Source organism: Agelaius tricolor, unplaced genomic scaffold (genome assembly GCF_023055355.1).
Source record: "Agelaius tricolor isolate 1412-34295 unplaced genomic scaffold, bAgeTri1.0.p SCAF_1, whole genome shotgun sequence".
Classification (NCBI taxonomy): domain Eukaryota; kingdom Metazoa; phylum Chordata; class Aves; order Passeriformes; family Icteridae; genus Agelaius; species Agelaius tricolor.
The window spans coordinates 101,663,732-101,679,195 of NW_027269261.1; the positions used below are offsets into that span (position 1 = coordinate 101,663,732).

The window sequence follows — 15,464 nt, forward strand, 5'->3', positions numbered from 1 at the left end:
ACTGCTGGAAAAGGGTCTATGCTGAAATGTGCAGTAGCAGTTGAATAACCATGATTTCTTCAAATTAATTGCTAACTTCTGATGGCATGCTGGAAGAAGTTGGAGGTACAGTTGTTCCCCCTGTAATATATAAGGTGGAGAGTCTTCAAAGGCTATGGAGGCCCAAAGGTGTTAGTAGAGCCACCTGTATGACTGGTAAAGGACACTGGAAATGTCTAGGTGCCTTTTAAAAATGCCTTTGGGCATTTGTTTGCATCTAGAGAGTTAAAAGTCTATAGCAACTGGAAAACTGGTTTCTTTCTCCACTGATGAGTAGCTGATTCCCTGGGAGATGTGAGCAGTCTGCCTGACGGGCTTGGGACTGGGGTACTGATGTGGCCAGCTTTCTGCAGGGAAACTTGTTTTTCTAGGAAGAAAATTTGCTCCCTGCACTCTTTATTCTTTCCCTGTGCTCATCTGTGAAATGGAGCAGATTTGCAAGTGCAATGGGAGAATCAGTTTATTCAGATGTATCCTGGGTATGCTTTTTCACTTCTCCCAGCAGAAATGGTTCATTAGGTATTTAAGACAAAATTGCTGACACTTTTCAAATACAGCCAGTTTTCCTGAGAAAAGAAAACTGCTGCTTTAAGAAAGCAAGAGCTTCCACTGATTTGGTCAAATTGAGTTTCTGTGGAAACTGTTTTTTGAATAAGTCTGGTTCATTTGTTTCAATCATCTAGGAATAAAGTCTATGCTATTTATATGTAAATGTGATAGCCATGATCGAAAAACAGTAAATCAGTGTTTAGCATAATTTCAGTTCAGTGAAGAGTCTTGCACTTGTAGAAATACTCAGCTCATAGAAAACTTAGTGTCTATGAGCTTAGGGGCTTTGTTCACAACTGGATACTACTTCTACATGTGGTGATTAATATGGGCAGAGTAGATGCATGCTGGATTCATAGATACTGAATCTTTAAAATGTATTTTGATGTGTCGCTCTGTATTTAGGTGCAGTAGTAATTTGGTTGGGATTGAGGAGAGCCTCAGGAGTTTCTGAATTTCAAAGGGTGTGTTTGGGTTTGTCTTGTAGAAAGAGGAAGTCTAAAACTCCAAATGAAGATTTTTGCTTGCAATAGGTATTAACTGAAATATTTCTGCTTTCCTTTTACATAGGTCTTCACAGAAGGTTCTCTGCTTATGGCTTCTCCTTGTATAACTCATTTTTATAGTTTATGCCCCACAGAATGTTTGTAGTGTCTTTTAGTTGCAATCTCTTGATTATGCCTTCAGTCACTTTTACTGTGTGCTTATGTGGCAGTGAAGGCATCTTAGTCTCAAGTGTTGATTAACATCTGTATGTTTCCTTGCTGTTTTCCAGGAATGTGGATTTAGGTTCAGATATGAAAACACCTGTAAGAGTGGGGAGTATTATATTTAATTGAAAAGTAGATTATTTTGTTGATTTTGGTCTATGGCATTGTTGTGATACCACAAAAAAATCTAAAATTATGACCTACATTTTATTTTTCAAAATAACAAGAGAAACCTAAACACTTAATTTTTGAGTTTTGATCAAATTCAAGAACAAGTTTTTATTTGCCAGATGATAAGCAGAAACTTAAAAGCTGCTAATTGTTTCAGAGAGATTAAAATGCTCCCTTTCATGTTCTGCAGATACATTCCCTAAGCACGGTAAGAGCCTTAAGAATTAGTTGAAGAATGACCTCCAGTGGCCTGGAGTGGGATTATTATGAATTTCAGCCGGTGGAGTCCAGCTCTGTAGAATATGCCACTCCAGGAGCTGACTCCTTCCTTCTCCCTGCCAATACTGCCAGCTCTTACTGGGATCCCAGTGCCATCTCTGAGTGGTCCATGAGTGTCCATACAGCACACACCTCAGAAATAGTCCAGGAGAAAATTGTCCCGGTGAAGGAAATCAAGGATGAAAAAAATAAGAGAAACCAGAAGAGAAAGGCTAGGAAGGAACCTAGAAGATCAGAAAGAGAGAAGGAGGTTAGAGCTCTCGTGCATCGCCCTGCCCTGCGCCTGCTGCCGGTCGCGGTGCATGCTGCCAGCCCTGGCACGGCCGAGCTCCCCGCTGTGCTGCATGGCTGCATGGCCTGCTTGGTGCTCTGCATCCTCTCCTGCCCTGCCTGCACCCTTGAGAACAGCTGGGAAAACAAGATGATTTAAAACAAAGGCCAAAGGCCCCAAAACTTCCTTTCTGGAAGCTCCACTTGAAGAAGCAGAAAATTAGTTTCAAATGGAACAATAGCCCAGGGTTCATAATAATTTCTAGCTGAATGGGAATGTGCAAAGTGGCTTATTCCTGTGGTCCCATTTCATTTAAAGTGTAATTTGTTTTGTTCATGATTATTTTTCATGCCTTGATCACTTCTGCTGGTCATGCATCATCATTTATTGTGCAAGAATAAATGAAGTTGTTCTTAGCTGCATATCACGACTGCCTCTCTGTAGCAAAAGAGGAGAGCAGCACAGAGACACTGAGAAACCTGAGAGCATATTCAGTTCCCTTTGTGTACAGCTGCTTCAGGATATCCACATATGCTTCTATGCTCCTGCAAGTATTTAACACTTGGTTATATTTTAACTTTAGAATATTTTGATTCTTCTGCTGTGAATGTAGTGGCTTGATTTTATATTATATGACTTTACAAGTGCTGTTCAGCACTTTGCATCAGGGATTGAAGCCATGCATTTTTTCTGGTTGTTTTGGTTGTTTATTTTTTGGTTGGCCAAAGTTGTGGATGCTCTATCTCTGGAAGTGTGCAAGGCCAGGCTGGATGGGGCAACCTGGTCTAGAGGAAGGTGTATCTGCTTATGGGAAGGGAGTTGGAACCAGGTGATCTTTAGGGTCCCTTCCTACCCAAACCATTCTATGTTTCTGTGATTTTTGGTGCAATTCTCCAGCAGCAAGATAGTCTGTTGATTTCTGCAAACACAGAAGTGAGGAGGCAAAGTGTCACATGGGAGAAGGGCTTTAAAGGAGATTGTACAACTGTTGGATGCTCTGGAGAACAGGAATATGCAGGAAAAAATGTGGTTATTGTTTGAGTTTTTTTAAATCAGAGAAAGGAAAAATTAACATTTACTACAAACTAATGTAAACCAAATCTCACTCATTTGGGTCTGTAGAGTCTATTAGAGAGACTCCAGTAACTCAGGAGAGCTATCAGAAGTCTACCTGAGACTGTATTGGAAGTCACTTGTGTTGTTTCATTCCCTTGGGGTAAACTTCAGATGTAAATGGATACCTGCCCTATTTCCAAGTGCCTGGTCCCAATGGTTACATCCACTGTTTTAGGATAGCACATGAGGAAGCTCAGGGAAATAGTTGCAAACATCAGGACACTGAGCAAATGCCAACATTTTTGTAATGCCAAAGTCCATGAAGAAAAAAATCAAGATTTAGGTGTCTGCCTTTCTTCAGGACTCCCAGCCTGGAAGCCTCTCCTGAAAGCAGGTGTTTAAGCCCTCTGTAAAGAGCCTGGTTCTCCCCTCTTGAAATGTACCTGCTGCTGTGCAGGAGCTCTCTTACAGGTAGAGCTCTCAGATGTGCAGCCCTGCATCCTCTGCATCAGTGCATGCAGATTTCTATCCCAGTCTCCAAGTGTCAGCCTCTTACTATCCCAATGAGTACCAAGATTTTTTCCTAAAAGTGGAGAACTTCCAACACTGCAGTGCTGCCATGGCAAGACAAAGTGAGTGAGCACTGCTATCTCTGGGCTACTGTGGAAAAACCAGTGGCCACTTCCTTCACTGGCTTAATTTTGAAGGGTGGTGGCTGTACCTGCAACATGCCTGGATCTGCTTCCATCAGGTGTGTGGCAAGAGCACTCACAAGGCCAGAGAGAGGAGGGGAGCTGCCTGCACTGGGGCTGTGCAGGGCCAGGGTGTGCCGTGCCACCCTGATGCAGTGCCCTGTACCTGCCTTGCAAGCTGCTATGTCCAGGGCATGAACATCTTGGAGTGGAATTTCCTGAGTTTGAGCTGTCTTCAGGGCTAGGCAGAGTCTGAGGAAGGGGGTTTAAGACTCACCAGTGTAGACCCCAGTGCCTTACTTCTATTGAGCTTCACTTCAGTCTTTTTGGCCTTGGGCCCACACCTGCTTTTGGGCAGACTGTTGTTTCTGTCAAGGTCACATTTCTGTGACATGGCTCTGGAATTGTCTCTCTTCATTGCTACTGATCTGCAGTCTGTTCCTAAGGCATAAATCTCTTGGAAACAGAATCATAAATTGTGCCCAACATAATAGTCTGGATGGTTAATACACATTTACCGATATAATTGCTCTCTGAGCCTCTGGAACAGACCCCTAATGCTTTGCTAAAGACAGAATTATAGCGAGTGCTTTCAGAGACATTTATTTCTGTAATTAATAAAAGGTACACAAGTCTGTGATTACACTGCCTGAAAATTCATGCTGTGAAAAAACCACAACTCATCTGTTTCCTTGGATTCCGTGAAAGGCAAGGCAGGGATTTGCTCCACTGCTGATGGGAAGGGAAGGCAGGTTAGAGTGCAGTGGTGCAGGCACTGTTATTTATAGGATGGCTGTGCTCTCCATGGCTGGGTTGCTCAGTGGCTGTCACACAGAAGCCATCACAACCTGGTGGTTCAGCTTCCACAGCACTTTAAGTAACTCTTTGTGCTGAGGTGTAAGGGAACAGGGGACCAGGTGCTGCCCTGTCCTGCTGGCTGAGGGGTCTGGTGCTGGTAGGGACAGACCCTCACCAGGACAATGAAATGTGCCCTCTCTTCACTGGGAGGTGCCTCAGTTGGTGAAACAAGGTTTGAGATATCCTTTGACACTCTCTGTTACATGGAGGAGGTGCTCATTTTGTCCAGTCAGGGTGTGGGTTGGACCTTACTCTTGGATGCTCCTGTAGGGAAGATGTCATAACCAAAGCCCATACCTCAGGCAGGAGGCACTTGAGCCTGCCATTTGCAGAACTTGTGTCCCTTCACCTACATCTATTTCAGGGACCAGAATGTATTTTGGGACAAAGCTGAGGCATGGCTGAAGCTGTCCCAGTGCTGCTCTGCATCCCCAGTGTATGGCCCCCCACCATATGGGTTGGGATTACCAAGACCTGGTCTTGCAGCAGTGAGGTGTGAAGCCCACTTTCCAAACAGACAAATGTGTTTGTATAAAATTGAAATGAATGAATTTAAATGAAATGCTGTTAGAAGTAGCTGTCGATCAACCAAGCCCCAAAAGCTGAATAGTCTTTGACCTCACTGCAGTTACTGTGATGTGGGGACAGGAACAGCTTTGATTTAAACTGTCCCAGTAAGAAGATCCTTAATTACATACCAAATCCTGTACAATCCATTTCTGCCCCAAATTTGCCTTCTCCACAGTAATTTTCCCAAATGTAAAGCAGCAGGAACCAATCATTTATTGTTCAGATTCCATCCACTGCAATGGCAGTTACCATTTTGTTTTAGTCTGTTTTATAATATCTTCTGTGGATTTGCTGGTGCATCAATACCAGTTGGCAGGGGTGGGTTGGCAGATTACTTTCCACTTCATGATAGTCAGATAAAATGATTTTTGCACTGTCCCACATGACTCACTACTGCAGTAACAGTAGCTGTGCCATTATCAAAAATCAGATATAAAATTGTTCCTTAGTTTGCTGGTGAGCAGATTTCCATGTAGTCATAGTAACCAGTAACTATTTGACATTTGTACTTGTGAGATGGTATAATTTGGACATTTTCCATAACATTTTGGTTGTCTTTGAATTTGGAACAAATACATAAGTTCAGAGCACTTGCCATGCTGTCAATTTTCCAATTCTTTTTGTTTCCACTTCCTGGAAGATTTACTGCCTTTGCTGAAATCCTTTAAAATACATTTCCAGTCACAAGAACAAAAGTAAAAATACCTAACCTCTAGAAACAACAACAAAAAATAGATAGCAGGCATCTAAAAGCACCTTCAACACTATTTTTTAAAATCAACTTCATTATTATAAGCCAATTTAATGATTTACTGGTAGGGATTACTGAAAGGTTTTGGCTGGCAATGCTCATTTTTTTATAGATTAATAACTATTTTGGTGTCATTAGCACAAAAGAACCCCACCAAGAGCAATTTTTAAGTCAGCTGCTAATTGCCTTTGAGAACAAATTGTTCAAATAAGCCAGTTATCTAAAGACTTGGACACTCTAGAATAAAAAAATAAAGAAATTCCTCTAATTTCAGTATTTAATATAATATGCTATTATCTGATGAAGAATTTTACCAGAAAAATTTAGTGTCTATTTAGGACTTGGGTTCTTGCAAGCTTTTTTAGGACACATGGCATATCTCTGCCCTGCGTGTGTTTGTGGTTACCATCATCTAGATAAGCAGAAATGGATTGGATTCCAAATCTGTTTATTAATCCCAAACAAGTCTGTGTGCAGCTTTGAAGCCTGTCTTTGTTCCTGGATTCAGGCTGTGCTTTGGCATTGCTGGTTCAAAGCAACTTCAAAGGAAAGCCAAGACCAGTTGTTGTGGCAGCAGTGGAGCGACTGCAGCTCATTTTCCCATTGATCCCTGTCTTACATCCCTACACACTGCTGCACAAAGCCTTCTCTTGCCTCTCTTTTATCAGGTTCTACCAACATGTACATAAATACTCCCTGATGGGCAGGGACAGTGATTTAAGTTTCCCTAGTCTTCAGTTTCTGGAAGGATTCTGGAAACTAACCTTGGGCTCTTCAGCTCAGCAAATGAGTTCAGAAGTTGTTAGAGAGGAGATAGATGGGCAGTCAGACAAGATGACCACATCAGCACAGTTTCTTTTGGAAACCTTAAAGGAAATAAACTGATGTAGGAAACTTGCTTGCTGCTGCTACATGGCAAGTCAAAGAGAAAGGAAAGTCATTTGGACCTCACGATGGCTCAGTTGCTCGAGTGAAACAAGTGGATGGTCCTGCAGTTGTGGTTCTCATGGTAAAGTTGCCTCCACTCTTAGCACTAATTGGTAAATTCATCAGAGGTGCTGAAGAGACCGATCTCATCTCATGCTCCTTATCCTAAGCAGGGCTGATGGAGCAATCAGAGCCAGAGCAGGAGAGCCTTATCCAGTTAGTGTAAGTCCTGGAGGATCATGATGATGAATTACGACAGCCTGTAATTCCCTTTAGTTCCCTACAGACACTGATGACTATTAGACACGTAGAGCCAAATGTATCCAATTCACTGCCTTCTAATACTGCCATGTTTTTGGAATGCTTCAGCGCTGTATATGGGATTGTGATGACTTGCAAACTTCTGTAAATGGTTTGTAGCTCTGATACTTGCAATAATGTCATTAATCTTGGAAACTTTTATGGTAGTTGTTTAGGGGGACTGTTTTCAGAGGCAGCTTGGATTTAGACAGTACGTGTGTCGAAGATGCAGCCCCTGTGTGTGTTGTCTGCATTTGCTTCAAGTCAAAATGAGGTGGGAATTGTACCAATTACAAATTTCCTTCTTTTTGCAGGGTGACCAGACAGCACTGCACCGGGCTGCTGTTGTAGGGAACACTGATATAATAGCAACTCTGATTCAAGAGGGCTGTGCTTTGGACAGACAGGACAAGGTAACAGACAAAACAAAAGCCCTGTGGAATGGCAGCTTTGGCAGTCAGTAATGTGAAGGTCTCAGAGAGAAAGTTATAGTTTATACTCCTTAGTAAGTGTCTGATGCTTCAGGAGTAATTGGAACAATTACATTGAAAAAAAAGCTGTACCATCTCTTTAATACAAATTACTGGTTTAGTTATGCTTCTATATTAGGCTGATAGTTTTTGGTTTAAGAGTCTGTTCTCAGCTCATTAAGGGATGAATTAAAGGAATGTACAGCCATACTACACCCTACGCAAAAGACTGCACAGTTCCCATGATTATCCCAGAAACTTGAGAATCCCAGGCTGTAAGTTTAATTTAGGAGTAAATATAACTAATTTCAAGTTCCAGACAAATAGCAATGTTTTTACCCTCTTATAAGAATAAAATAGAAAATAAGGTAGTAGGAAATGAAAATACTTTTAAGAGAAGAGGTTGGTTATACAGCCCCTAACATTCTCCTCTTGTGTGTGTGCTCCTCAGGATGGGAACACTGCTCTTCACGAAGCTTGTTGGCATGGATTCAGTCAGTCTGCCAAAGTGCTTGTTAAAGCAGGAGCCAACGTTCTTGCCAAGAACAAGGTGAGACCCGTGGAGGAAGAGCTTTCAGTGCTGGTCTAAGGTGGCTGATTCTCAGAACTGGAGATTTCTGGCTGTGGCATTTCTCAGCAGGTGGGGGGCCAGCTCTTAGTGGGACTTTTTTCTTCTTTTTCTTTTCATTTATCATGCCTGGATGGTTCATCAACAGGCATTAGGAAATTCATATTTTGACAGCTGACGCAGGACAAACTCAATAAGGCGTTGAATGATACATTAATTACAGCTGAGGAACACTGCCATTCCTGTGGAAATCTCCATGGTGCTCTAATTTATACTGAGGAGATTCATTGTGATTGGTGTGATTTAAAATGGAAATGAATTGTACTAATAAGAAAAAGGTATTGAAAATCTGTTTTTTTCCAGAAATTAAACAGCCAAAGGAATGTAAGCCACAGGGGGAAACAAAAAAAAAAGTGTCTTTTGTTACTAACTTTTTCCTAATATATTAGCATAGTCTCTTCTCAGAATCTTGTAATGAACCTGGATTATGTTCCTTTTGGTATTTATAATACCTTGAGAGCCATTTAGAGGAAAAAATAACAAAGTAAAGGGTTTTAGTTCCACTCTAATTGTTATAACTGAGGGGCACTTCAATTCAGTAATTCAGAAGTTAATGGAATAGTCCAGAAAATGGTGGTAGCAGCCCATAGTGTGAGCAGAGTCAGGGTTTGGACAGCTGTGCTGCTGGATTGGTCAGATCACAGTGCCCTGCGTGACAGGGAGAGGGCTTTGGGATTGCTTTAGGGCGATCTCTGAGCATTTTTGGTAAATGTGCCTCTAAAACAGCAACTGAAAGAGGGCTGAGAAAGAAAGGAGACAGCTGGTCAAAGTCTAAGGTTTAGAGTAAAAAGGCATGATGCTTGGGCACAGTGTTTCTGTATGTGCATGTGTGTATAGGCACTATAGAAGCATATATTTGTACAGTTGTGGTGACTTTGTGGGCTGCAATGTCATCGTCTTTGACATTATTTTATGTGTATTCCTTCTTTTGTATTATTTCAACTACCATTTTTTTATTTACTGGAAATACTTTTGCTGTAATGTCCATCTAGATTTGTATCAAGGGTACTTTAGAAAACTTCCCATGCTTGACTGTAAGCCTTGTGAGCCATTTTGCTCCTGTCCCTGGATGTGCTTGTCTGTGTATACACATACACTTCTGTACAAGGGTGTGGGCTTGAGATGCAAGTCTGGTTATCCTGCATGCTTGGGTGCCTCAGGGAATTAGAAGATTTAGCTAAAATCCAGTTTATGTCTGCTGGAGGCAACCTCTCTGGGAAAGTATGTGCACAAAACAGCTCAGCAGGGTTGATGGCTGAAATATGACTGGCAAACTTAAATGCTGCCTGAGCAGCTCCTGTGCTAGTCTTTGATATCTTGCCCTTTGCATTTTACTCTTTGGGTGGTTTTTAATGGACAAGATATATTCTCAGGAGCTGCTGAAAAAGTGGGAATCATGCATGCTTGCACGTGCTTTTACCTTTGTTTTCAAGAAAAATTAAGAGCTTAAGTCTACTTAATCCCAAAATGGTTTCTCTGTTCTCTCAGCTTTTTGTGTTACTGATGACAAGGCATTATCATTCTGTCAGCTTTTCTGGCAGCCAGGGTTGAGTGCCATGGGCAGGAGCATCCCACAGGCTGTTGACTTACACCTGGGTATTGTGTCATTTTGGATGGTTGGGACAGATATGGGCTGCTAGATTTGCCAAACCTGTGAAGCACCAGAAGATGGGAAGGATTTGACACTGTGTTTTGGGTAGCGGTATTTCTCCTGCACAGTAGTCACCCTGAAGGTTTATTTTTATTTAAGTTGGCTTAATAAAACCTTTTCTGCTTTGACAGATCATCCAGTGAGATCAGTCGTAGATCCTTATTTTTAGATTCTTCATCAGTCTGTACATTTCAGTGAAGATTCCCAGACTGGTACAACTTGGAGCTTCTCTCCCTCTCAGAAGTTGGTGAGAGATTTGTCACCCCATGGGAGATGAGCCAGATGAGCCACTCTGTGAGCTCTGACCCTTGGCACTGCCATTCTTGCAGAACTGAAGTCCTCACCTGCTGCACAGGACCTCTGCCTTCCCACCAGGGCCAACCTGCCAAACAGTAAATGATAAAGGCATTGCAGAGATAAACCTCTGAGGGAAAAAAATTGACACTTAAACACAATTTAGCTGAGAAGAGAAATGTTCATGTCTGCCTCAGCTTAGAGCCTGACAAACACTCATATTCAGGTCTATAATATGGAAGTGAAGACCTAAGACCACATCTGAGAGTTGGCTTTTGTAATTCAAACCCTGCAGCTTTGATCTGTGTCTTGAAAGCAAGGGGGACAAATCAAAGGACAAAATCAAGGTGAACAGACAGCGTAGTAAGCCTGGTAAACCTTTTTACCTGAGGTGATTTAATTTCTAGCTCCCAAGAGCCAAAAACCCTGAATGTTTTCAGACCAACAAAAACCAAGTGCTGCCAGAAAAAACTTGTCAGACCAATAAAATCATTCACCCTGTTAGAAAGACAATACACAAGCCAGCACTTCTTTGATTTCTGTCCACTTCTGCACATTTTCTTCTTTGAGGAACCATAGCATGTGATTCTCTGCAGCTTGGGAGGCTTTTTGCCCTCCCTTCTCATCTTGGCTAGAGACTGGTGTGCCTTCTGAACACCAAAGCTTCTTGGTAGCCTAAAATCTGTATCCTGCCCAGTGAGAGCACCTGCAGACCCAGCCAGACTTCAAGCTGGTTTGTATTACAATTGTAAGGAGACAGGAGTTGTGACCCTGGTCTGCTCAATACCCTGCAACATTCGTGGCTGGGATCAAAGATCCCATGCCATGGCAGTTTGGTTTTTTGTGTCTGTGCGTGGGGAAACCCAAAGCACAAGAATTACAGTTCTTTAAATTAAGTATTTAATACTGCTGTTTGAGACTAATGAATGAGACAGTTTCTAGAGTTCTTTCTTCCTGTAAACAGATTTGACCAATGCAGATATCATCATACTGTCCTATTTGTGCCTTTATTATATCCCTGGTAAGCCACTGCCAGAAGGAAGTGGAGATTTCAGTCTCCAAGTTCATTCTCATATCTTTGGGAAAACAACAATTTCCCACCCTTGGGTGGATCTTCTTTAGCAAAGATCTGTGAGATTTTATATTTTAATGCTTATGTCCAATATCTAAATATGGCTTTTATATTTTCCTGTATTTCTCTAAGGCAGGTAACACACCTCTTCACCTGGCTTGCCAGAATAGCCATTCCCAGAGTACTCGTGTTTTGTTACTTGGAGGATCTCGAGCAGACCTCAAAAATAATGTGAGTTTTGGAAATAACAATGTTCATTTTTGTGTGACTTCCTTTTAGGTATATTGCTTTAACTTGTAGAAATACTCAGAAAGACTTTAAGCAATGTTTTTTATTATAAATTATGTTGAAAAAACCCCACTACTTGTATTCACCATGCACAGGAATACTTTTGGTAGGATTGAGTGATTCACTACTTGTACCCATCTCTTGAGCAAGGATAGAAGGAGCCAAATGGGGTTTTGCTGTTGCACAGACAATGGTGAAAGGCTTCAGATCTGCAGATCACATACACCGTGTGTCTATCTCTCAAATGAGGTAGATTCAAGGTGGCTTCAGCTTCAGACAGCTTTCCTCCTATTTTATAATGATTCTGGCAGATAGATAAAGAAAAATAAAAACAATCTACAAAAGGAAACCAGATATTTTTGCCCTGCTTGATAACAAAGTGGGCAGAGAAATGGAAACCTGTGGGGTTTTGTGCAGCTCCCAGGCTCAGCTGTACAAGTGCTACCCTTCGTGAGAATGCTGCCACTCATGTTTTCTACATTATGTGCAACCCCAAGTTGAGATTCCAAATTGCATTGGGTTGTGGTTCAGAAGAACAGATTTAATGGGAAAATATAACTAACTCAGGGTTTAAAAGCCAGTAAAATAGCATTTTATTTTTCCAGTATTTCCCATCAATGGTTAAAGAGTTCATGCTCCCACCTTGCCTGACCCCAGCTCTTGCTAAACTTTCCCACCCATGATAGCAGATTTTGTACTGCAAAGACAGCATTGCTATTCTGTGGAGGTGTGTGGTGTTTACTGCTCTTTCTGATTTAATAGGATTATTTCATCCCTGAACATCATGATGAGTACAGGCTTTCTCACAGTGATTACATGCTCAGAGCTTTGTTTCTGTTTGCAGGCAGGAGATACCTGTCTGCATGTGGCTGCTCGTTATAATCACTTGCCCATCATTAGGGTGCTGCTCAGTGCTTTCTGTTCTGTCCATGAAAAGAACCAGGTCAGTGCATGAACCTCATTGTGACTCTGTGCCCTTTGCATATGGCCAGTTGTTGGGAAGAGGAATTCCTACCCAAGTAATCCTGCTTCACTCTGTGTGTTCCACTGTACCACCAAATGCCTAAGCTTTTAAGAATAGCCTTAAAGTAATGGCATATCAGTGGTTTATTATTTTGCCATCGCATTTGCATTATTTCTTTAAAGCATTGCTTATTTATGAGGTGATTTAATGATCTTATAGCCATTACAGAGACATTGTGAAGCACAACTCAATGACATTTAGATGCTACTAAAGTGCAAATTCCTCTGGAATACTTTTCTTTGCTGCATTTTGCAGTAGGGGGAATTAAGAGGACATAAAAGTGAAGACAAAGCATGCTCTAAATTCAAAATAATGATCAGTCCAGCCTAGGATTAATCATCCAGAGTTGTTTTATAGGGAAGTAACTGATTGCTGTACCTATAGCATAGCCTAATTGGGTAGTAGAAGGGAATGAAATTGGTACATTAAAACGTTTTAAATCTGCTAAATAAACATATTATGTGGTGCTTAACCATGCTTTCTCATGTTCCTGGGAAATCTTCCATGTGTAATTGAGGATCATGTTTTCTGAACTGTACATTTAATGTTCTTTCTTCACTATGAGATATTACAGCAAACAAAATAGGTTTCAGCATGTGAAATTTACTATGTAATTTCATTTGGAAATGAGTTTTTTAACTTGCAAAATGAGCTACTGAATATTAAGATCAACTGGTGTGAACCTAGCCCAGAGAGACATCCCTTTCCCTCATTCCCCAGCACTACCTGAAGTTGTTCCATATTTGCCCACAGAATGATTTAATTTAGGAGTACACCTCATCTAAGTTAGCAACAGGCACTAGTCCTGAGGAAATCTAATTTTATGAAGGCCAGATGCAAGACCAGGGGGATAGGAAGGCATTGTACACACGTGTCCAGTCCCACTTGAACAGTTGCTGGCTCTGTTACCAGTGCCCAAATCTGATCCCAGCTGTCTTCACCTCACTGCACCAGCACAAGGGCAGGGCAGTGTGTTAGTGCTGGACCCAGACTGCCTCCTGGCTCTGATCCAAAATCTGTTCTTCTTGAGGAAACCTGGCAAGAGCATGCCAACCATCTCGCTGCCAGTACTTACCTGAGTATTTCTGAGTAACGTGATACATCACCACCTGCACGCCAAATAATCAAACCTGGGGGGAAAAAAGAAGAGAAGGTTGTAGTGGGAAAACTTGTTCTACCCTCAGATGTTGTATCCATTTACTGGAGGTAGAGCTGGGCTGTCTCCAAGCTGCATCATGTGTCACTTGGTTTAGATAAATCAGATCACCAGTGCCCCAGCTGCATTTCTCAAACCCAGGCTGAAGTAGCTCTTTACCCCCTCCTGTCATCTTCCTCCCCAGTCAGTCATTTTTTATTGACCAGGCCTTATTTAAGCTTAGTTTTGCATCAGCAAGTGTAGTTTTTTTCATCTCTGAGCATTTTTTAGGGAGGTGTGAATTCTGTAGGGTAAGACACAAGGACTAGTGTCACAAGTTTGTTTTCTGCTTTCTGACTTGCAGGCAGGGGATACTGCACTCCATGTAGCTGCTGCTCTAAATCACAAGAAGGTGGTGAAGCTCTTGCTGGAGGCAGGGGCTGATGCATCTGTTGTCAACAATGTAAGCAGGACACAGAGTTTCTTTGGTATTTTATATTGATGTAGAGTCTCTTCAACATTCCTCATAGGCTTGGTAGAAAATACTTGGTTGTGAAATGTTGATTTATATCTGGGTAAATTAATGCAATTAGTCACTTTTGTGCACAGAGTATATACTGAACTTGGTTGGAGAAATGTCATGTTTCCAGTAGCTTGTGTTTTGAAGGAAGTGCTGTTTTCTTTTTTCTCTCAGGCAGGCCAGACCCCTCTAGAGGTTGCCAGACAGCACAATAACCCCGAGGTTGCGCTCCTGCTCACTAAAGCATCACAGGTACATTACACATCTTCTCCCCAACACACACATACACATGGAACTGAGGCCACTTAATCTTGGGAGGCTGCATCCCCTGTTCCTTGTCTTCTGCTGTGAAAGGTTCCTACATTTCTGCTGGCATGGTGGGCAGGGCTCAGGTCTATTGACATAGAGCCTTTCAGCCCCCAAAGCGAGCAAGGTGTGCAGATTAAGCCTCAGCATGAAGTGCTGTCAGAGGTCTCTGTGTCCTGACTGGCAGAGGGTGGCACTTGTTCAGAGGCACTTGTTCCCTGCAGTGGCCCAGGGGTTAGAAAGTTGCCCTGTAACCTGAAGCTCCTGAGTTGTGTCTCTCTGCTGCCTGCCTCTGACATATCCCATCCCCAGAAGGGTGGTTAGCACTGGAGGATGCTTTGCAACAGGGACAAAATGTTTATGTCCTGTTTATACTTTGCAGCTGTGTGTGAAATTCTGCAATGCTCTTCAGGCCAGAAGGCAGGAGGGCATGAGACCAGGCACAATCCTAGTCACCTCTGCATGAAAAGGGCTGGGCTTGGCTTGGGAACCAGCCCAAGGACAGCAGAGGAGGTGCTCACCCTTCTAGGGGACAGCAGAGTGCTCCAACAGACTGAGCTCAGTGCTGATGTGTTTTCACAGCCATAAACACCCACGTTGCTTGGCTCATCAGTGTCCATCTGGCAGCACACTCTCCTTTATCTCTTGCCTTTCAGAAAAGGAAAAGGTCTGCTCTGTTACTTGTCTTCTGTGGTAGGAAAGAGCATGACATCACTGAGTAACAGTGTGGTCTGTCTTCAGGTCTCGCGTTTTAACCGTGGGAGAAGCCTGAGGAAGAAGAGAGAGAGACTGAAGGAGGAAAGGAGGGCTCAGTCGGTGCCACGGGATGAAGTGGTGCAGAGCAAGGTACAGCCTGGCATTACCAGCTGGATCTGCTGTAAGGGGGGACTGTCACCAAAACCC

At 42.4% G+C, this 15,464-nt stretch overlaps 1 protein-coding gene and 1 long non-coding RNA gene across 11 annotated transcripts in view; one reads left to right on the top strand and one right to left on the bottom strand.

Moving 5' to 3' along the window:
- Nucleotides 1-15,464, top strand: part of ANKRD6 (ankyrin repeat domain 6) — an 86,935-nt gene that overhangs the window by 62,581 nt on the left and 8,890 nt on the right. For 4 of the 10 annotated variants that reach the window (XM_071445757.1, XM_071445800.1, XM_071445765.1 and 1 more), the window contains exons 3-10: nucleotides 1,660-1,998; nucleotides 7,488-7,586; nucleotides 8,095-8,193; nucleotides 11,421-11,519; nucleotides 12,421-12,519; nucleotides 14,100-14,198; nucleotides 14,430-14,507; nucleotides 15,303-15,407. In XM_071445757.1, the coding sequence (XP_071301858.1) occupies nucleotides 1,705-1,998; nucleotides 7,488-7,586; nucleotides 8,095-8,193; nucleotides 11,421-11,519; nucleotides 12,421-12,519; nucleotides 14,100-14,198; nucleotides 14,430-14,507; nucleotides 15,303-15,407 (972 nt within the window). In that variant the 5' untranslated portion in view covers nucleotides 1,660-1,704. The remainder of the gene's footprint in view (nucleotides 1-1,659; nucleotides 1,999-7,487; nucleotides 7,587-8,094; nucleotides 8,194-11,420; nucleotides 11,520-12,420; nucleotides 12,520-14,099; nucleotides 14,199-14,429; nucleotides 14,508-15,302; nucleotides 15,408-15,464) is intronic. The other 6 variants (XM_071445774.1, XM_071445816.1, XM_071445783.1 and 3 more) reach the window with 3 other exon arrangements.
- On the bottom strand, nucleotides 9,994-15,389 carry LOC139598903 (uncharacterized). Its single transcript, XR_011682062.1, has 3 exons — nucleotides 15,083-15,389; nucleotides 13,676-13,730; nucleotides 9,994-10,304 (listed from the first exon to the last, which is right to left on the bottom strand). It is a non-coding gene; the product is annotated as an uncharacterized lncRNA (long non-coding RNA).